Raw genomic sequence first — 21,998 nt, 5'->3', positions numbered from 1 at the left:
TACGAGGGTATGTTTGGCAGCATGAGTGAAGGATGCTTTGTTGCGAAATTAGAAGCTGAGTCTAAATAAAATGTTGGATTGGAGATGCTTAATGTGAGTCTGGAAGGAGAGTTTACAGTCTAACCAGACACCTAAGTATTTGTCTACATATTCTAAGTCAGAAACGTCCAGAGTAGTGATGCTGGACGGGCGGGCAGCGTTCGGTTGAAGAGCATGCATTTAGTTTTACTTGCATTTAAGAGCAGTTGGAGGCCACGGAAGGAAAGTTGTATGGCATTGAAGCTCGTCTGGAGGTTAGTAAACACAGTGTCCAAAGAAGGGCCAGAAATATACAGAATGGTGTCGTCTGCGTAGAGATGGATCAGAGAATCACCAGCAGCAAGAGTGACATCATTGATGTATACAGAGAAGAGTCGGCCCGAGAATTGAACCCTGTGGCACCCCCACAGAGACTGCCAGAGGTCCAGACAACAGGTCCTCCAATTTGACACACTGAACTCTATCAGAAAGTAGTTGGTGAACCAGGCGAGGCAGTCATTTGAGAAACCAAGGCTATTGAGACTGCCGATAAGAATGTGGTGATTGACAGAGTCAAAAGCCTTGGCCAGGTCGATGAAGACGGCAGCACAGTACAGTCTCTTATCGATGGAGGTTATGATATCGTTTAGGACCAGAAACCAGATTGCATAGCGGAGAAGGGATGGTGGGATTTGTTAACTTGGCTTTCGAAGACCTTAGAAAAGGCAGGGTAGATGTTGGTTTGAAGCAGTTCGGGTCTAGAGTGTCTCCCCTTCGAAGAGGGGGATGACCGCGGCAGCTTTCCAATCTTTGGTGATCTCAGACGATGTATGAAAGAGAACTTGAACAGGCTGGTAATAAGGGTTGCGACAATTTCAGCAGATCATTTTTTTAGAAAGAGAGGGTCCAGATTGTCTAGCTGGCTGATTTGTAGGGGTCCAGATTTTGCAGCTCTTTCAGCTATCTGGATTTGGGTGAAGGAGAAATGTGGGAGGCTTGGGCAAGAGGCTGTGGGGGGTGCAGAGCTGTTTTGACCAGGGTAGGGTAGCCAGGTGGAAAGCATGGCCAGCTGTAGAAGAATGCTTATTGAAATTCTCAATTATTGTGGATTTATCGGTGGTGACAGTGTTTCCTAGCCTCAGTGCAGTGGGCAGCTGCTCTTATTCTCCATGGACTTTACAGTGACAAGTTCTGGGACTGTTGCTTTCCATACTGCCTGTGTATATTGTTTCCTAACTTCCCTGAAAAGTTGCATATCGTGGGGGCTATTCGATGCTAATGCAGTACGCCACAGGATGTTTTTGTGCTGGTCAAGGGCAGTCAGGTCTGGAGTGAACCAAGGGCTATATTGGTTTCTTGGTTCTACATTTTTTGAACGGGAAGTAAGGAAGGCCAAAAATATCATCAAGGACATCAACCACCCGAAGCCACTGCCTGTTCACCCCGCTATCATCCAGAGGGCGAGGTCAGTACAGGTGCATCAAAGCTGGGACCGAGAGACTGAAAAACAGCTTCTAACAGCCATCACTAGCACATTAGAGACTGCTGCCTATAGGCATAGACTAGGAATCACTGGTCACTTTAAGGAATGGAACACTCGTCACTTGAATAATGTTTTACATATCTGGCATTACACATCTCATATGTACAGTGGGGCAAAAAAGTATTTAGTCAGCCACCAATTGTGCAAGTTCTCCCACTTAAAAAGATGAGGCCTATAATTTTTATCATAGGTACACTTCAACTATGACAGGCAAAATGAGAAAAATCCAGAAAATCACATCTCATCTTTTTAAGTGGGAGAACTTGCACAATTGGTGGCTGACAATATTTTTTTGCCCCACTGTATATACTGTACTCTATACTATGGTATCTTAGACACTTAATTCTTATATATCTTGCATTACTCATCTCATATGTATATACTGTTTTTCTATACTATTCTACTGTATCCGTTCCGCTCTGACGTCGCTCGTCCATATGTATATAGTCTTAATTCATTCCTACTTAGATGTGTGTATATGTTGTGTAATGTCTTATATATTACTTGTTAGATATTACTGCACTGTCAAGAGACAGTGACACCCGCAATAACAGCTGCCAGTCACGTGTATGTGACCAATAAAATGTTATTTGATTTGAATGTTTATAGATGAAGCTGTGCATTTGGGTGAGTGTTGGTGTGGCTCCCGTACAGTACCTGTGTAGTTTGAGCTCATTCTCCTGGTACATCTCTGTCATGATCTGCAGTTTCTGCTGGAGTGTCTGCACCTGGCCCGTGTACTTCTCACTGTCTGTCTGCAGAGAGGCCTTCTCGTTCTCCAGTTTCTTAATCCCTTCTGCAACAACAGTAAAGCTGTTAAATCCAGGTCTAGGCTCAAAGGGATACTTTGGGATTTTGGTAATGAGGCCCTTTAAATCGACTTCCCCAAAGTCAGATGAACTTGTGGATACCAGTTTTATGTAATCTCTGTCCAGTATGAAGGACGTTAGAGGTAGTTTCATGAACCAATGCTAACTAGCTTTGGTGCAATAACTGGAAGTCTATGGGTATCTACGAGTAATGCTAAGTATCCCTTTAATCTGTGTCTGGGAAACCGACCATTTGTCTTTACATCTTGATTATTCCCAAAACACCCTCGCTTTTCTTGAACTAACCCTAGTATTTGGCTTTTCTTACCTGCACTGACTTTGCTAATAGCTACTTCATTGAGGAAAACGTTTACTATGACTGCGATGTGGTTCTCACCTCGCCATTTTAAGATTAATGTAAGTCGCTCTGGATAAGAGCATCTGCTGAATGACCAAAATGTAAAAATGGTCTGTTATCATGAAAACAGCTATTGAAGCGTCTTTCAATAGAACTACATTTATGTACATTATAAAACAAACGTTGTTTTGTTACCCACCGTGATCAGAGGAATTACTATTGAACAGCTGACTACTCTGCTTACCTTGGAGGTCCTCCTTGGCCTTGACTTCATCTGCTAGCTTAGCAAACACCCTGTCCTTGTCTTCATCCACCGACTTCAAGTCTGCATTCATCTAAAGACAAGAAGAAAAAAAAGTCTCATATCTTCCATTAATCGCTGATAAGAGTTGTTTTTAAGCCATAATTTCAGTTGTTGAAGAGAAGACATACCTTGGCTGCATGAATGAGTTTCTGTATTCTTCGTCGTTGATGGTTATCTGTGGACCAAAAAATACAAACAAATAAGTTAAATCTGGGAAGACACATACACATTTGTAGAGACACATCCCTCAGTCAATATCTTGACTCCTTAAAAATAAATATCCAATGATGGCTGTGCATATCGATCCAAAGAGATGGTGAGCAAAAGCCTGCTGACCATGCCTTACTCTCCTATCGTGGCCTCCCAACCGCTCTTAAATTAAAGTAAAACTAAATGCATGCTCTTCAACCGATCGCTGCCCGCACCTGCCCGCCTGTCCAGCATCACTACTCTGGACGGTTCTAACTTAGAATATGTGGACAAATACCTAGGTGTCTGGTTAGACTGTAAACTCTCCTTCCATACTCACATTAAGCGTCTCCAATCCAAAATTGAATCGGCTTCCAATTTCACAACAAAGCCTCCTTCACTCATGCTGCCAAACTTACCCTCGTAAAACTGACCATCCTACCGATCCTTGACTTCAGCGGTGTCATTTACAAAATAGCCTTCAACACTCTACTCAGCAAATTGGATGCAGTCTAACACAGTGCCATCCGTTTTGTCACCAAAGCCACAAAAACTACCCACCACTGCGACCTGTATGCTCTCGTTGGCTGGCCCTTGCTTCATGTTCGTCGCCAAACCCACTGGCTCCAGGTCATCTACAAGTCTTTGCTAGGTAAAGCCCCGTCTTATCTCAGCTCACTGGTCACCATAGCAGCACCCACCTGTAGCATGCGCTCCAGCAGGTCTATTTCACTGGTCACCATTGTCATGACTGTCCTGATCAGGTCAGGTTACAGGAGACCACAACCCTACAGATTATCTCTCAACCCCAACAGAGGAGGAGAGATCTAGAGGTCTGAAGATGTGGGGTTTTTATGACCCCTCACGCCCCTGGTAAATCTTAGGCCACAGACAAATTCCTTTTGTCCTGTTACTATGGAGAACCTTAAACATGAAATAAAGGGACTTTGGAACAATGGTTTCCGTCAGCCACAATGGTGGTCATGACGATAGATGGAATATGAAAATGTATGTCATTTTTGTTTTGTTATTAAATAGGTGACGTTATTACGAAAACATTGTAACGTCAACAGTTTACCTAGTATATGTTTGATGTTAATACATTGTGCGTTATACGGAAAATGTCCAAATCAAAGAGAATGTTTTGGTAAAGATGAAATGTGAAGTTAGTTGTCTAAAATTGGATTTGAGTAAAATCTAGACCTTGCCTCTTAACTTGGTACGCCCAGAGAATTGCCCTAAAGGCGGTTACGCCCACTTCTGACCCGAGGGTATAAAACCTGTGAGTGAAGAATTTACAGATAAGACTATGTGACCCAAGGTCTAAAAAGTCAACGAACCCAAAACGCAACACAAGTTTGAAGACAAAGAAATATTTTTCTACCCAAGCTACGGATGAGTAGCTGTGTCTAAGAGGGTGAATTCAAGTTGAACCACCTAGCCTCCACCTCCCATCGAATCATGTTATCTACACCGTTTCATTCCTACGCTGTGAGCGCTGAGCTGTCTGGCCTCAGAAGAGCCCTTCCAGAACAAGGGTGAGGGAACAGACTCCTAAGCCAAAAGGACACTGACATCGTGAGGACGACCAGAGTTGCGCCGGAGAAGTGCGTCATTGAGCAGCCTGAACAGTCCACGCGGAGACCTTCCCCACGGGGAGAATCCACGGAGACCTTCCCCACGTAATTACATCATTATATTCTGACCCATAAGAGCGGCAGTTTGGGGGCAAGGCTACAGTTAGAATAAGCATAGTTGACAAAATCACCCAAATGTATATGTCTCTCGTGTACTTTCTTTTTCGCTCTCTTTTAAATCCCCATTTTTGGGTAACACACGCCATAGTGTGTTGGCCCGTTATACTAAGTCCTAATCAATAGCCTAGAATGTGTTTTTGTGTTTCTAGTAAATAAATACTCAACTAAGATTGGTGTGGTACGAACTCATTGGTGGGACCCGGGTCCATGCAGATTCCCGGATTATGCGACGTTCAGAACGAGACTGTAGAGGTAACTAGTTAATTAGCGGCTGTTGTGAAATCGATATTCTGATATTATTTGTTAATTTGGGAAATAGAAACTCAATACATTTTCCCATGGTGCCCAAGGTTAATGAGTTAATAATTGCTTGATTCAGTTAATCACGCAATTAGAAACCTTTAATCATTCGATGAGCAGTCGTCACATTAACTAATACAATGTCACGACACCTCCAAAGCCAATTCCTCCTTTCCTTACAGTTCTCTGCTGACAATGACTTGAACGAATTACAAGTCACTGAAGCTGGAGACTCATATCTCCCTCACTAACTTTAAGCATCAGCTGTCAGAGCAGCTCACAGATTACCTGTACATAGCCCATCTGTAAATATCCCATCAAACTACCTCATCCCCATACTGTTATTTATTTTGCTCCTTTGCACCCAGTATCTCTACTTGCACATTTATCTTCTGCACATCTATCACTCCAGTGTTTCATTGCTAAATTGTAATTAATTCGCCACGACAGCCTATTTATTGCCTTACCTCATTTGCACACACTGTGCATAGATTTTTTTATATTGTGTTATTGACTATACGTTTGTTTATTCCATGTGTAACTCTGTTGTTTATGTCGCACTGCTTTAATTTATCTTGGCCAGGTTGCAGTTGTAAATGAGAACTTGTTCTCAACTGGCCTACCTGGTTAAATAAAGGTGAAATAAAAATAAATAAAATGGGGTCAGCCTTGTGTACATCAAGAGAATCTCACCTTGTCCTTCTCCATTCTCTATCCCTTGTGTCCCACTCCTCTCCTCTCTGTTGGTGCCGTCCTCCAGCACTGAATCCCAGTCCTTCATCTTCAACAGGCAGTCTGTCAAGGACTGATGGAGAAAGAAGGCTTTACCACTCAAACTCTATTTTAGTCTTGAGAACTTCTTGTGTTGTATACATGCAACAGATCACACACGACATGTCCAAAAGCACTTTGACACCTGCTTGTTGAACACCTCATTCCAAAATCATGGGCGTTAACAAGGAGTTGGTCCCCCCCTTTGCTGCTCTAACAGCCTCCACTCTTGTTTCAATTCATCCAAAATGTGTTTAATGGGATTGAGGTTAGGGCTCTGTACAGGCCAGTAAAGTTCTTCCACACTGATCTTAACAAACCATTTCTGTATGGACCTCACTTTGTGCATTATGCTGGACAGGAAAGGGCCTTCCCCAAACTGTTGCCACAAAGATGGAAGCATAGAATTGTCTACAATGTCATTGTATGCTGTAGTATTAAGATTTCCCGTCACTGGAACTAAGGGGCCTAACCAGAACCATGAAAAACAGCCCCAAACCCAGATTCGTATGTCAGATTGCCAGATGGTGAAGCGTGATTCATCACTCCAGATAACACGTTTCCACTGTTCCAGAGTCAAATAGCGGCAAGCTTTACACAACCACTCCAGCCAACACTTGACATTGCGCATAGTGATCTTAGGCTTGTGTGTTGTGCTGACGTTGAGTCCAGAGGCAGTTTGGAACTTGGTTTCGAGTGTTGAAGCCGAGGACAGACTATTTTTACACGCTAAGCAATTCAGTGGTCCCTTTCTGTGAGCTTGTGTGGCCTGCCACTTGCTCCTAGATGTTTCCACTTCACAATAACAGAGCTTACCGCGGGAGCTCTAGCAAGGCAGAAATTTGATTTACTGACTTGTTGGAAAGGTGCTATCCTATGACAGTGCCACGTTGGAAGTCACTAAGCTCTTCAGTAAGGCCATTCGACTGCCAATGTTTGTCTATGGAGATTGCATGGCTGTGCGTTTGATTTTATACACCTGTCAGCAACAGGTGTGGCTGAAATAGCCAAATTCAAAAAGGGGTGTCCAAATACACACACACACACACATATACACACACACATCATACAAATTATAATTAAATAAGCAATAAAGGATTTCCATTATGAAGATTATCAAATAGGTTGAGCCATTTAGGGTGTTTAACTTATGGTCAGTTGAAACCCCAAGTAATCTTCATAGTGGGTGTTGACTGGTTTTTCCAGTACAGGGCACGGTACACAAATATTTGTTTTAGAAATCTTACTGCATGTGGTTTTTGCCAGTGCAGTAATATGAATGCAAACCTTGATGCGCTCATCTTTGTTGGTAGCATCCTGCAGCATTCCAGTGTAGGAGCTCTCACACATCCTCATCTCCTCCTCCAGCTCACTCATCCGCTCCCCCCAGCCCTCTGCCTCCTGGACCAGCTGTGGGAAGAGGGGAGAGGGTGAGGACCCCACCAGACTATAGGACACTTTCTGCTTTCTGTTCAGGACAACCCATACAGGTTATTTGTGTAACAAGAAACTTCAAATGCTTTGTTTTGCATTAATGGCAACAAAGGCTGATATGGAACTGGAGTATACACCACTATTAGTGACAGAGCCACCCACATAGATACTGTATCTATGGCTCTGATTTGTGAATTTGCCTAGATATAAATGAAAATTGACATTTTAGATGTCAGGTTACATACCTGGCCATTTTTCTCCTGGAGCAACACCTTCTCTTCTTTTGCTGCCTCCAGATTATTCTGATTCCTTTCACTGTTCATGTCAAATATTTTCAGGGTTGTCTGTGCCTGAAATGATAACAGAATGAGTTACATCTAACCTGGCTCTGACTGTGTCAGATTTAAAATGCATTATGGGAAGGAATTACAATTAACATTTTGTTCATAATATATAACATTGTAATGGGGACATCAGACTTGACCTGTTCTGTCTGGGACTTGAGGTCCCTGGTTTCTTCTTCTAGGGTTTTCAAGGTTTCCTGCATATCTGCAATCTGAAGAATTGCACACAACACCATATCTCAAAAACAAACTGAAATATGAGAGCAAAGAGGAAAATAATAACAATAGCTGAAACATGTCAAAGCATAAACATCAAAACACAGAAAAGGGGGATGAGAAAAAAAGTCTTAAGTCAAACTCACTGTCTCCTCCTGCTGCAACCTCCTCGCTCTTTGGATATTCAGGTCCTCCTTTAACTTTTCTATATCATTTCCAAGCTGTGTATTTGACTGTTTCAGCCTCTGGGACATCACCTGAGGAGGACACCATTATAGTTTTACTGGGACTTGAAAGTCACATGCACACCAAGTTCTTTTATACCACTTGGCAGTGTTATTTAGCTGTGATATATGGAAATGTCTCTTCAGTATTGAGAACAATCATACCATGTAGTATCTCTGTCTTACCTCCAGATTCTCTATCTCTGCGACATGAGCCAAAACACCACTATTCCGCAGGGCAGTTCGCAGTTCTTCATACTAAAAAGGTACATAAATAAACAAACAGTAGCAAAGGCATTCATAACACACAGGTCCATACAAAACATGTAATTTCAAAGGGAATTGCATTGAATAGTTTGACAATCTAGTCAGTCACACACAGGTTTATTTGACATAGGCCTCACATTTCGTTGAACCTCACTCAAAGTCCCAAGGACTTTGCACTTTTCATCTAATAGTTCAGCCACCTTCAGGCCCATCCGCCTCTCTTTGCTTGAATACAGTCTGCTCTTTATCTGTGGAAACAATGGAACAATTTTGTGAGCTTGGTCACTCTCCAATCAAAATAAAGAACGTGGTTGTTCATCCCTATACTTGCATGCTGATAATAATATCAGACAACTTACACATTGGTAGAACCTGCAGCTGAACAATAGGAGGGTGCCCAACCCTAGTAAGGCAGTGACGATGACAGCTTCCCATGGCAGTCCATACAGGTCAGGACCTGGCTTTATGTCATCAGGAAGGGATAACAGGACCTAGGTAGGAAAAAAATAAATAATAATAATTTTGAAAAAGTATCAACTAAATCAGAGAAATGACTTATAATCATTATAGATCTGCTATAGATTTTTGTTTCAGGCCCTGGATTGTGGATACATGATAGTTCAAACGTAAAGTGATTGTCAATGCTTTTAGGAGCCTCAACACGCTAACTAGCTAGCCAGCTACTTAGATAGCTAACTAACTACAACCGTTAGCTAGTTATCTAGCTAAGTATTTCGCTAGCTTACCAGGCAACAGTGCTCTCATAGCCAACAAGACACGAGACATTGGCTAGATAAGCCTTTTCTGACGAATTAAATGATGTAGTAACGTTAGTTGGCAAGCTTGCTTGATAACACCAGTTGATGTTTTTAGCAGTGATGGGTCCAAGTTAACGTAAGATATAATGACACGTGACTCACATCGTTCGCTTTCTCCAAGGCAAGAGTGTAATAGGTCCTTGCTGTCATTTTGAAATCAGTCACTCGAGTAGCGACTGTCTCGCCACTTGTTTGATCTTCCATTTGTCGAATATTTCATTTAAATATTATTTTCAGGATTATTGTTAGCTAACATTGAAAAAACGAATGCTCAGCTGTTACTTGGACCTGATAGTAGTAGCGGGTAACGTCATGACGCTGAAACGTACGGTGGAGGCTGTTGCTATTTTATGCACGACAAATTCACTTAAACGACTCACTTTCGGTTATTTTTCCTAAAACGAATATTTATTGATTTATATCATTGTAATCCTACACAATAATATATGTTATCTCACTTTTCAATCAAAAGAGTTATTTGTAATTGTTAGAACACTCCCACTTCCTGCCTAACGTTGAGTTGGTATATTCTCAACGTCACCAATCGTAGAACGCCACTCTGGCAGACTGAGGCGTATTTAAAGTTACACTGAACCTGACGAAACATGCAAATTGTGGGAAAACAACACATATTAGTCAACCTCCATCCCTATTCTCAAATAGTCAAGGAAAAATTGACCTTTTTCTCCAGCTGAGACAGATTGTCACCAAAGTCCCTCTGCTGTCAACTGCCTTGCCCTATCAGAGTAGGCCAAGTTGTTGTTGTTGGTTGGGTGTTGACCTTTCCTGTAGCTTTTCAGTGCTGTCCCCAGTGTCCAAAACACTACCCTTTACTCACCTGGTCAACATCCTGAACCTCCATTTGTATTCTCAATTGAAAGTCCTCATGTTATTATTGCATTACCATAGTGCGGGGAAAAGCCTTGTCACTGAAGCCAGAGCCAACTACAACTCCTCAAAGTGTTGGATGACTCATAGGGGCAGTGCAGATGACATGTTGCATACCAGAGACACATAGCAGAGGTTTTAAAGGACCAGCTTTTCCAGCTATCTAGTCAATGATTATTGTCATGTGTGTATTTGTCTAAGTCCAATGCCACAACCGAAGTTCCCTATCTTGGAAAATTATGACATTCTATTGAGGATGATGGAGACATCCATAGTGCAGTCCAATCATTTTAAATGTACGGGCTGTTTAGCTAATTTAATCTCAATAGATTACAAGGGGGATATAGTAGTCATATAACTTTCTTACCTGTACAGTGAGCCATTTTAGAAGAGCCTTTACTGTCAGCATATGAGCAACAGCATCACCAGTGACTTGACGTGCAGAAGAAAAAAGATATTCCATCACTGCAGGCTCAGGTTTATCTGTTAAATATATTTAAAAGGTATACATAACACAATATTGAATGTCATAATAATTGATCATATATTTTTACCAGCCACAGATGGAACTATTTCATCTATATAATTAGTATGTTAATTTTAAGAATGGACATAAATGCATTACATTTGTCTGTTAGTGTTGGGGTTTGGATGTCTCCCTCCCCAGAGAAATGTTCTCCTTTCAGGTTGGTTAGGTCTTCGTTTTCATTGCGAGTGAAACAATCATCATTGATGCAGATTGTCTTGTCTGTTTCTGCTGGATAACATATAGACATTATGATACCAAATCATTTTAAAAACATGTAAGACCTTGTCAATAAATGGTTGTCAGATATACACTTTGACAACTGCTAACCTTTTCAATATTGACATGCAAAAGACATGGAAGAGACATGCAACCAAAATAAATAAATGTTTCTCATACTACTTGAGTAGTACCTTGATTGTCTTTTATACTGACAGGTGCTTTCACTTGGGTGAATCTGTTTTTTATGTTTGACAAGAGTATTTCTAGTTTTCGTAATGACACAAATTTTCTGGATTTGTCTTCATCCTCCAGTACTCCACCAGATGGAGTTTTTGTCTCATCAATGTGATACTGCAGGAGCCTTTCAAAGTCTGATATAATAGCTAGGTCATTATCACCATCTTGGCCATCAGTAAAAGTCTCTGAGCTTCCTAGGCTGTAGTCAAGCCACAGGAATTTGTGCTTCCCAAACATGTCCAACAAAGTAGTTATTTCATCCGTGCTGATTTGCTTTTGGATATTCTTGTATTCTTTCAAAAATGCTGTAGCTTTCATCGAGTCTTCTACTGAGGTTGACTGAGACTGTGGTTCTGGTTCATGGAGGTCCAGGTAAGGAAGATCAGGTGGGGGTTCTTGTTCCTCCTCTTCCTGCCCCTTTGGTTCTGGGTCTTCTAAGTCTTTGGAGTCAGTGCTTGGGATCAAAAAGTCCATTGCATTTTCAAAGAAACTCCTAGTACCCTTGTTGACTGATGTGTCTGTAATTTCCTCTTGAGGGGGCCCTACTGAATACTGGTCAGATGGCATGTCTTGATTTTCAAGGGGTTCACTGTGAGAAGTTGATTTGTTCACAAGTTCTTCTTGAGTGTGGCCTAGGCCTACTATCTGATCTGATGGCATGTCTTGCTTTTCAGGGGGTTCACTGTGAGAAGTGGAAGTCTCACCCTCTCTTTCAACATTGTGAATAGATTCAATATCCCTATAACTGATTTTCTCAAAATCAACCTTCTCAATCACGTCCACGTTTTCAAAATCCTGCTGCCTATCTTCATCACTAATTGTGCTCTTTACATCTGTTGCTTCTTGATAATTAGACCAACTGTCTGAGAGGAAATTCTCACCTGAATACAATGCATCATGCTCTATTGTTCTCTCTGATTGAGTAATGACATCATAAGCTTCATCAGTGGGGGAAAGCTGACGAACTGCATGTGACTGATCAAAGCTATTTCGTCCATCATTGGTTTCCCTATCCTGTAGGCCTAATTCCTGTGCTCTCTCGTTTTCTAGAGTGATCTCATTATACAATCCTTTGGTCCCTTTTGAATGTACTTCCTGGCTACTGACTGATGAGATGTGATTCCTGTCATCTAGCGGCAGATTATTGTCCTCAATTGCTGTCGTCTGGTCACTCGTCATCCCAGATCTATCATTCGGGACGTTTTTCTCATCACTGTCTTTTTGAGATTCATGGGACTCCCTGTGGACATGAATGAAATCTTCTACTGACATGTTTTCTGTGTCTGCCTCCTCAAGGATTTCTGTCTGTCGTTGTTCATTTCCTATTTCTGTCTCAGGGGGAACTAGCTCTGAGCTGTCAGGATACATTTCAATTTTAGCACCAGGTCCGGAACTGCTCTGTGTATTTTCTAAGACATGTGTAGGGAGAGTTGCTTGATCCCCATGGTCTCTCTCAACTTCAACTATTTTCTTTGGTTCTATCCCCTCTGTCTCAGTAACTTCATTAGTTGAATCTGCTTCCTCTATCTCAGATGCTTTGTCCACAATATAACGTCCCCCATCATCATTACCTTTATCAGATAGAAGATTGTTACTTGTAGTGTCAGCATTTAGTATAGATGAGTCTAACACTGGGTCAAGGGTAATGTTTATCATCCCTATGTTATCTACAGGATCGGCCTCAACGTGCCACTCCTTGAAATGATCAGAGGAGGAAAATTCCTCTTGATCAACAACTTCCATTACATTGGAATTACTTTCCTCATAGTTAGAAGATAACCAGTCTTTCAGCAAAACTGAATCTATGTCTCCAAAATGAACATTCTTATCTGGTACCTCTAATGTATTCTCATTCTTGTCCTTACTTTCCCCATCCCCACTTGAGGTAATCAAATGATGTATTTCCTCTCCTGATACATTTTCAATGACTAGATCAACTCTGACAGGTTCAACTAAAGATAAGTTCAGGATAAGTTCAGCTATGTGAGGGTCCTGGGCATCATGCAGAAGGGGGTCAGGTGTATGTGTGCCCTCCTCCAGCACTGAAGCATCCTCTGTACCTGGCATGCTTGTCTGACTATATAGCATCCCTACTCTGTCCCCATTGTCATCTTCTGCTGGGCTCTGAGGCACTAGAATACTGTCGTCTCCTTTCTGATTGGAGGATACCACTTCAATACCTGTAGTGTCAATGTCAATGTCCTCTACCTCAGCATGCATTACAGATGTATCCTCTGACACATTAGGTAGCTCCTCTGTCAGTGTTTCTGCTTTTGTCTGAATAGGAATCGAATCAGAGAGATTTGGAATCCCCGATCCTTCTAAAGCATCCTGACCAACTGAATGATCAGTCTCAGCATCATCCAGGCTATTTTCAGCAAGGTCAGCAGCAGGACTCTCTTGATGGTGATTAAGGGCATTCTCATCACTATCATGCAAAAGCGCTTCTGGGAGCACAGTTGATATTTTCACATCCTCTTCATTGTCTGGTTTGGGGTCCGACACTAATTGCTTTGGCTCTACACCTCCTTGGGAACTGACAGGTTCATTAGTAGTGACATCATCTAGCGCTAATCTACCTGCAGAATCGTGCTCATCATTTTCATTGATCTCAGCTATAGATTTTTCACGATCATCTTCAAGATTCACTATTCCGGTTGTGTCCTGTAATTGAGGGTTGTGGGACAAAGACATATACTTGCTATTTCCAAGTAGCTGTTTGAATGCCTCCAGCATTTCATTACTGTCATCTGTATGATTTCTGTCATTTAGCGGCAGATTACTGTCCTCATTTGCTGTCGTCTGGTCATCCGTCATCCCAGATCTATCATTCAGGGCGTTTTTCTCGTCACTGTCTTTTTGAGATTCATGGGACACCCAGTGGATATGAATGAAATCTTCCACTAACATGTTTTCTGTGCCTGCCTCCTCAAGGATTTCTGTCCGTCTCTGTTCATTTCCTGTTACTGTCTCAGGGGGAACTAGATCTGAGCTGTCAGGATACATTTCAATTTTAGCATTGGGTCCGGAATTGCTCTGTGTATTTTCAAAGACAAGTGTAGAGAAAGTATCTTCATCCCCGTGGTCTCTCTCAACTTCAACTATTTTCTTTGGTTCTATCCCCTCTGTCTCAGTAACTTCATTAGTTGAATCTGCTTCCTCTATCTCAGATGCTTTGTCCACAATATAATGTCCCCCATCATCATTACCTTCATCAGACAGAAGATTGTTACTTGTAGTGTCAGCATTTAGTATAGTTGAGTCTAACACTGGGTCAAGGATAATGTTTATTAACCCTGTGTTATCTATGGGATCGGTCTCAACGTGCCACTTCTTGGAATGATCAGAGGAGGGAAATTCCTCTTGATCAACAACTTCCATCTCAGCTATAGCTTTTTCAGGATCAACTTCAAGATTCACTATTCCGGCTGTGTCTTTTAATTGAGGGTCGTGGGACAAAGACATATACTTGTTAGTTTCAAGTATTTTATTGGCACTCTGAACCTTATCTATATCTAATGGAGGGGGATGTGGAACCTCATTGCTGTCATTACCATCATTATCATCCTTCCTACCTACAGAAGCCTCAGTAGAATCATATGGGATAGCCGCCTGAGAAGTAAGGGAGGTCTCTGTATCTCCATCTGCTTCTGCCGGTTTTATATCTATTACCTGATCACTTTGGGCATTTTTATAATTGTTAGTTGTATCGGCCTGAAACGGTGATACCAGAGTGTCAAACATGGATGAGAACACAGACTGTGACTCTGTTTCTGACTGAAGGCTGATATCTTTATCCTCTTCATCCTCAGCTATAAGTATATCCTCCTCCTCCTCAACATAACCCTGTTCTCCATAAAGGCCTACAATATTGTTATAGATGCTACCATACCACCCTGCATCTTCCTCTTTTCTTAACTCACCATCTTTTTCCTGACTATGACGGTCCTCTTGGTTATAATCCTTAACAGGTTTTGAGGGGTGTGTCTCTGTTCTCTCTGCCTTCTTACCAGTGGTATCATCTCTCTGGTGCTCTGTTTCTTTTATTTGCTCCACTGTGGCATCATGATGAGACTGACTTGTGCCAAGGTCCTGTGGGTCTATTGTGCCTGTCGATTCATCTCTGCCTGCTGCTTCTATTATCTCTTCAACCTTATCCTGATTAGATTGACCAAAATGTAAGACATCTCTAATGCCAATATTCAGCCAGGAGTTAGAGGGTGGGGGTTGCTCTTCCACTTCCTTTTCAATGGGCTTCTCCTCCTCTGGGGCTTTTTGACCAAAACCAAAGGCGCTAGTCAGTCCATCTCCAAACCAGCCAGAGTTTTCAGCATTTTTCTTCTCTTCCTTCAATTGGTTCGCGTCAATGTCCAAAGCAAGTTTCCTGCTCCTGAAAGACTCTTGTTCTGGGTTGTCTTCTTTGGGATTATCATCTGGGTTTTCACCACCTAAACTAAGCCATCCAGTTACTGTAGAGCCAATCCACTGAGACCCATCTTGTTCGCTAGGTTCAGGTTTGGTATCATCAGAGAAGTCTTCCATTACGACCTGAATGGCATCTTTGTTTCCTGTTTCATCACTGCTCTGTGCAAAACTTTGGGACAGAAAGGCATCTTTGGAAGTTTTAGAATCCTGAGCATCATTGGCTGCGATTTCCTGAAATTCTGAAACTAGATTTTCTTCATAGTCCCACTCACTGGAGTCATTATCAATTAATGAGCCATACTCATCTATGCAGAAGAAGTCTTGTTTCTAAAAGGAACATAAGAGTACCTTTAATTAACAGAATGTGTTTAACAAAAGAATTTAAAGCACTGCTTATTCATCCTTCAATACACATGTATAACCATACATTAAGTAGGCCTAAAATCCATAGAGTACTAAAGTGGAAAAATTACTTGTGTGGCCACTTCTTTCTCTGTGTTTGCATAAATTTCATCAACTTTCACAGCGTCTTTTGGGAAATAACCAAATCGTCTGTCAATCTGAAATACAGCATAGGGCACAAAACATTATTGCATAACAAACATAAAACAAAATATATGTTATTCAATGTGATTTCAGTGACAAAAAAAACACTTACACTTCCTGCCCATAAATCATCTCTTTTGCCAGAGAGTTTGTGGTAAACAAATATCACATCCCCTTTTTTGAAGTTCAGGAATCTACAATCCTTTCCTCTGTGATCTCTTGTGGCCCTGACCCGACTCAGCAAGCCTATACACACAAAAGCCACATAAGGTAATGTATGAATAATTCATTTGTAATATGTGTTGCACATAGCCTAACCATTTATTTTATTGTTATCTACTTACTTTCACATTCAGAGTCGCCACAAATTTTGAAGTCAGACAGCAATCCCCAAGTTAGAGTTGGAAAAAGGAAAATAGTAAATATCCAAATGTATATCTGTGAAGCAGCCATATCGACCCTGGAAAGTCCAGTCATGTAGAATGGTCCACAGTGAAACTGGGTAGTTAAAAACTGTGGTGAAATGGTGTTCCAAGTTGAATAGTCATGTTGCGTTGAATTCCATTGTGCCAAATGAAAAATGCCTTCAAGATGTTGCAGTCACATCTCAACAAGTAAACATGTTTCAATGGCTAAATGAGGAGGGAATCAAGATACAAGGTAACTGAGGAGTAATGATTAACGTGGCAACAGTGCTTGCAACAAGAATGATGTAATTTACCAAGGCAAGGACTGATATATAAGCAATACAAACAATCAATGTTTATTGGAGAAGCATCTCCCTTCAGGTGATTTTAATTATTTGTACAGTAATTATGACGTAGTATATTTTGTTGTAAAAACAATATGTTATTGGTCATTATGTTGGAAAGCAACGCGTGGAAAATTATGTTGTAGACCTTGACCTGTGGAATTTGGAATGCCAAAATACACATGTAGCGTTATCTTTAAATCACCATGGCAACGGGCACATTTTAAACGCGTCATGATTCACACTTGAAACAAAATGGCGTCAAAGTTTAATTTGATGTGAGACTTGTGTCCTTATCCAACAAAACAACCTTTATAACGTGATAACAGAAGTACAGTAGTAAATACAAGTGTCATTAGTTGCCTGTTAATCTAACAGTATATCAATCCGACACTGAGCAAATAATTTGGAGTTTCAGGCATGAAATCCGACGTGGAGGAACTGATGCCCAGGCTTCTGCCTGTGGAAACATGCGACACTGGCGAAGACTTCAATCTAAACGAGCCTCCAAGAAATCCCCAGGAGTATTTGAGACAGGTTCAGTAAGTCCCGCATAGCACTGTCTTTTCATAGTTTTCACGCATATTCCCAGGAAACACGCATTCATGTAATAAAAAAAATACGCTGCCTTTCTCTTTTTTTCAGATTAGAGGCGTCTCTCTGTCCTGATGTTGTGGTGGCGAAGATTGATCCAAAGAAATTGAGAAAGAAACAATCAGTAAACGTGTCGGTAAGTTTCACCATATAGGTAGGCCACTGCCACAAATAAAATGTAACTAGAGAGACAGACAGTCTATCTGACTATGTATGTATAATTTCTTGTCAACTTTTATTTGGTAGCTCACAGGTTGCCAAGCTGCTCCTCAAGGATTTTCACCGAGTTTAAAATGGCAGCGACAGCAAGTCAGCAACTTCTCAGAAATAAGACAGGTAACTATAGATTGTATTATCCCCTATACATTTCAATTTATTTGTCACGTTGGGTTGAAGTGAGTTATTCTGATCATGTTTTACTACTTGCAGAGTATCAGTAAGCATAGACAACACTGGAGTGGTCATGCATTGGATGACAATGTGTTAATGGTGATTATGATTTTTTTGTTGTTATTGGTAAAAGTGAATTGTAAAATACAACATACACTCTCTAACTATGTGTTTTGTCTATCTCCAGCCAAAACAGGACGCAGAGGAACAATGGAACAAGTTCTGCCTGGGTGAAAATGTTTATTTGAACTCCCCTCCCATTGACCCTGGTGCTGAAGATCGAGGCCTTGATTATGTGAAGGTAATCTTTTAGACCAGGTTTCTTAAACTATGGGTCCAGACCCAAAGCGGGCCCTGGGCATGTGAGCAGTGGGTCACGAGTTATGAGAATACATCTATAGTCTCACACTATTTTTTCTTAATTTTGGTCATGGGAGGACGATTTGGGCCATGGGAGGATGGTACATTTCTCATTTGGGGCTCGAGCTGAAAAAGTTTAAAGAGTAACTTTAATGAAAAAACATGTATTTAATTGAAAACCAGATGTTTTGGAGTATACTATAGTCATATGTCATTTATTGTCTTAATTTTTGACAGTTTGTTGCAAAAGTTAAATAGTTTAGCAGTAAATCTATCTCTTTCCCCATAGCGGTTCAACTCTACCATTGAAATCGTGATGTAGAGGCACCTTGAGAAGGTGCCTCTACGTCATGTCAAGGGAGGTTTTGGTATGAAATACATTCCCTTCTAGATGTGCTGGGTGGTCCCACCTCAAGGGAGGGGTTGGTATGAAATACACTCCCTTCAAGATGTGCTGGGGGGTTCCACCCCAAGGCTTACTATAAAAGCAGGTGAAAGTTTGCCTAATTTGGCAATGGTCTTGCTAAGTGGGGTGTGCCAATATATTTTGAATGATACTTCCATGACTAAACTACTGACCTTACACCAAATTCAAAATGCAGTAAGGCACATTTCCGCACATGACCAAATTCAATGTTTTTGGTTACCATTTCATACACTGTGCTTTTACGAGAAAAAAACATGTAGGCTATGAGGATTATACATTTATATTCGTGTCTACATCCATCATAACAAGAAATAGATGACAGTGGTGGTCATGTCAAAGTATTTGTTTTTTTTCTCAGTTGTGATGACTGATTGGTGGTGCTCCTATGACACAGTTCCAACCAAATTGTATTTGTCACATGAGCCGAATACGACAGGTATTAACCAACAATGCAGTTAAAGTATTTACTAAATAAAATACAAAGTAACACAATAAAATAACAATACCGAGGCTATATATTGTTTTAAACAATTTATTTAACTAGGCAAGTCAGTTAAGAACAAATTCTTATTTCCAATGACGGCCTACTCCGGCCAAATCCGGACAACACTGAGCCAATTGTGAGCCACCCTATGGGACTCCCAATCACGGCCCGATGTGATACAGCCTGGAATCGAACCAGGTACTACAGTGACGCCTCTTGCACTGCGATGCAGTGCCTTAAACCGCTGTGCCACTCGGGAGCCTATATACAGGGGGTACCGGTACTGAGTCAATGGGCAGGAGTACAGGTTAGTCGAGGTAATTTGTACATTTAGGTAGGGGTAAAGTGACTATGCATAGATAATAAACAGTGAGTAGCAGCAGTGTAAAATAATTTGATTCATTGTTCAGCAGTCTTATGGCTTGGGGGTAGAAGCTGTTAAAGAGCCTTATGGACCTAGACTTGGTGCTCTGGTACCGTTTGCTGTGCGGTAGCAGAGAGAACAGTCTATGGCTTGGTTGACTGGAGTCTTTGACAATTTTTCGGCCTTCCTCTGACACCTCCAAGTAAATAGGTCCTGGATAGCAGGAAGCTTGGCCCCAGTGATGTACTAGGCTGTACGCACTACCTTCTGTAGCGCCTTGCGCTCGGATGCCTAACAGTTGCCATAGCAGGCGGTTATGCAACCGGTCAGGATGCTCTCAATGTGCAGCTGTAGAACTTTTTGAGGATCTGGAGACCCAAGCCAAATCTTTTCAGTCTCCTGAGGGGGAAAAGGTGTTGTTATGCCCTCTTCACGACTGTTTTGGTGTGTTTGAACCATGATAGTTTGGCTCTTAGTTCAATAGTTGTGAGTTCTAATCCCACATTGGGCAGATATATTTTTTTCTTCATATGCTTTATTTACAATATTCATTCCGTGCCCACACTTCTAATTCTGAAAAGTGAACGCCTACCTGTGAGAGGCGTCGCCCTCGTAGTAGTTGTGTTCTTGGGTACTGTATAAAAACCTAATCTGTGAGTTAATTTTACAGTTGGATTAAATACTGCAATGCTGGTTGAATTGAATTGAGCCTCTAATTTTAATTTTCAAGGTAATGATTGCACTTTTCTTCCCAACACAATATTGAAATAAATGTGAGTTCACATTTCAACAAAAAAATATTACGCCCCATGGGGGATTCGAACTGACACCGCAAGTGGCAATATATGTTTGGAATGTAATGCCATAACACTGTAAGCTAACTGTCTAAAGCCATACACTATATGCTTGCATTCACATAATGCAGTTATTATGCTTTTGTGAGAAAGTGTCTGGCTCCGGTACAATAATGTTTACCCACCCCAAAAATAATGAGCAATGAGCAATCCCCCCCCACCCACAACTTCTCATCTGAATGCATTTTATTTTTTATTTTTTGAAGGTTTTGGGCAAATGCTGAAATTGGGATTGAGAGTTCCCCTTTAAGAACCCCTGTTATATTGGAAATATCTGACCATAGATAATATACATCATGTAAGAATTTTGTGAAAGAATTTGCCATTAATCATGCATCTGATATTTAACCACTTGTTTCACCAGGTTGGTTTTCCACCTTTCCTTAGTATAGTGAGCAGATTAAATCAGGTGAGTGTTTTCACAGCATTGGCATGGCACTCACTGCAATCCTCCCTCATCAGTTGATGCTTCTAATCATGACTTCAATGACGGTACTCGTGTTTGACACTCAATTATATCTTCCCTACTAGGCCACAATCTCTGCAGTTTTGGAGTACTTGATAAACTGGTTTGAAGAGAGAGAGTTTGTCCCGCAGTTGGTAAGTTCAGTTTCTTTAATGTCATCAACACAATTTGGCATTTTTAATACTTTCCATGTTTGGGTCAATTTCATATCTGTTTGAGTAAATTCAGAAAGTAAACCCAATTCCAAATTGCCTCTAATGAAAAAGCATTGAAGAGAATTTGGAATTGACTTTGGAATTTCAGTTTACTTTCTGAATTGACTGGAATTTTAAATGGAATTGACCCCAACCATGATGCTTTCATGGCTAATATGTGTTCAACTTCTCTAGGGAAGATGGCTGTATGCACTGCTGGCTTGCCTTGAGAAACCTCTTCTCCCTGAAGCACATTCCCTAATAAGACAGCTGGCCAGACGGAGTTCTGAAGTGCGGGCCAATCTGGTAGGATGATATAGTGGCTGGTATTAATGGATGTTGAGATGAGAGGTTACAAACCAACTTCCTTATGGGTAAAATTCAAATGTTCAAATACAGCAGATGCTCAAATGTTTGATAAGGATGAACAGGGTATGATAGTCATTCTTAATTTGTTCTTTCTTTACCATTACAGGAAAGCCAGGAAGATGAAAGGTTGTCTCCTCTAAACTTGATGATCTGCCTTGTTGCTAGGTAAGCCACGTTATTTGACTTCACAAAAACTCATAGCCAGGAAAACTTGTCGTTTGATAATCACATATATATATACATATTTATATATATTTTTTACATAGGTACTTTGATCAGAACGACTTGGCCGATAAGGAGGACTAAATGGGTTAATGTGGTGAAATCCACGATTTGAGGCTGAAACTGATCACACCATGAACTGTAGCTCTATGAACCCATCATCATGCTCAGATTTGGGATCCATGGGAAGTTGCACTGTGGTGATTTGTGAAGAAAATGTACCCAATAAATGGTGAAATTGGACTGTTTTTTTGTTTTTGTTTTCTATTATAGTTAGTATTCAACTTCTGCTATTGTTGGAATTAAATAAAATGTTTGCTTTTACAA

At 41.0% G+C, this 21,998-nt stretch overlaps 2 protein-coding genes across 11 annotated transcripts in view; one reads left to right on the top strand and one right to left on the bottom strand.

The window, feature by feature from the left end:
- The window catches only part of mia2 (MIA SH3 domain ER export factor 2), a 27,376-nt gene extending 10,703 nt beyond the window's left edge, over window positions 1-16,673 (bottom strand). Inside the window, exons 1-17 of one of the 9 annotated variants that reach the window (XM_064953469.1) lie at window positions 16,541-16,673; window positions 16,309-16,442; window positions 16,124-16,210; window positions 11,180-15,977; window positions 10,866-10,997; window positions 10,608-10,723; window positions 8,894-9,025; window positions 8,672-8,782; window positions 8,454-8,525; window positions 8,190-8,300; window positions 7,968-8,039; window positions 7,729-7,833; window positions 7,337-7,459; window positions 5,972-6,083; window positions 3,161-3,207; window positions 2,973-3,063; window positions 2,219-2,357 (exon numbers count right to left, since the gene is read on the bottom strand). In XM_064953469.1, coding sequence (XP_064809541.1) covers window positions 2,219-2,357; window positions 2,973-3,063; window positions 3,161-3,207; window positions 5,972-6,083; window positions 7,337-7,459; window positions 7,729-7,833; window positions 7,968-8,039; window positions 8,190-8,300; window positions 8,454-8,525; window positions 8,672-8,782; window positions 8,894-9,025; window positions 10,608-10,723; window positions 10,866-10,997; window positions 11,180-15,977; window positions 16,124-16,210; window positions 16,309-16,442; window positions 16,541-16,673 — 6,515 coding nt within the window. Of the gene's footprint in view, window positions 1-2,218; window positions 2,358-2,972; window positions 3,064-3,160; window positions 3,208-5,971; window positions 6,084-7,336; window positions 7,460-7,728; window positions 7,834-7,967; window positions 8,040-8,189; window positions 8,301-8,453; window positions 8,526-8,671; window positions 8,783-8,893; window positions 9,026-9,454; window positions 9,679-10,190; window positions 10,298-10,607; window positions 10,724-10,865; window positions 10,998-11,179; window positions 15,978-16,123; window positions 16,211-16,308; window positions 16,443-16,540 lie in introns of those variants that run through there. The other 8 variants (XM_064953471.1, XM_064953470.1, XM_064953472.1 and 5 more) reach the window with 8 other exon arrangements.
- Window positions 16,383-21,998, top strand: gemin2 (gem (nuclear organelle) associated protein 2). Of its 2 annotated transcripts, none has more exons than XM_064953482.1 (11): window positions 16,383-16,466; window positions 17,366-17,489; window positions 17,593-17,677; window positions 17,788-17,877; window positions 17,971-18,030; window positions 18,119-18,232; window positions 20,785-20,829; window positions 20,952-21,020; window positions 21,276-21,386; window positions 21,556-21,614; window positions 21,716-21,998. In XM_064953482.1, the coding sequence occupies exons 2-11, from the start codon at window positions 17,368-17,370 to the stop codon at window positions 21,753-21,755; spliced, it is 795 nt and encodes a 264-aa protein (XP_064809554.1). In that variant the 5' UTR covers window positions 16,383-16,466; window positions 17,366-17,367; the 3' UTR covers window positions 21,756-21,998. The 2 variants fall into 2 exon arrangements, with proteins under 2 accessions (XP_064809554.1, XP_064809553.1); XM_064953481.1 differs by lacking the exon at window positions 16,383-16,466 and adding an exon at window positions 16,776-16,856.

This window comes from Oncorhynchus masou, chromosome 32, assembly GCF_036934945.1.
Source record: "Oncorhynchus masou masou isolate Uvic2021 chromosome 32, UVic_Omas_1.1, whole genome shotgun sequence".
In the NCBI taxonomy this organism is placed as follows: Eukaryota; Metazoa; Chordata; class Actinopteri; order Salmoniformes; family Salmonidae; genus Oncorhynchus; species Oncorhynchus masou.
Note: the sequence above shows the minus strand (reverse complement) of the source record. Positions and strands in the feature narration are given on the sequence as shown.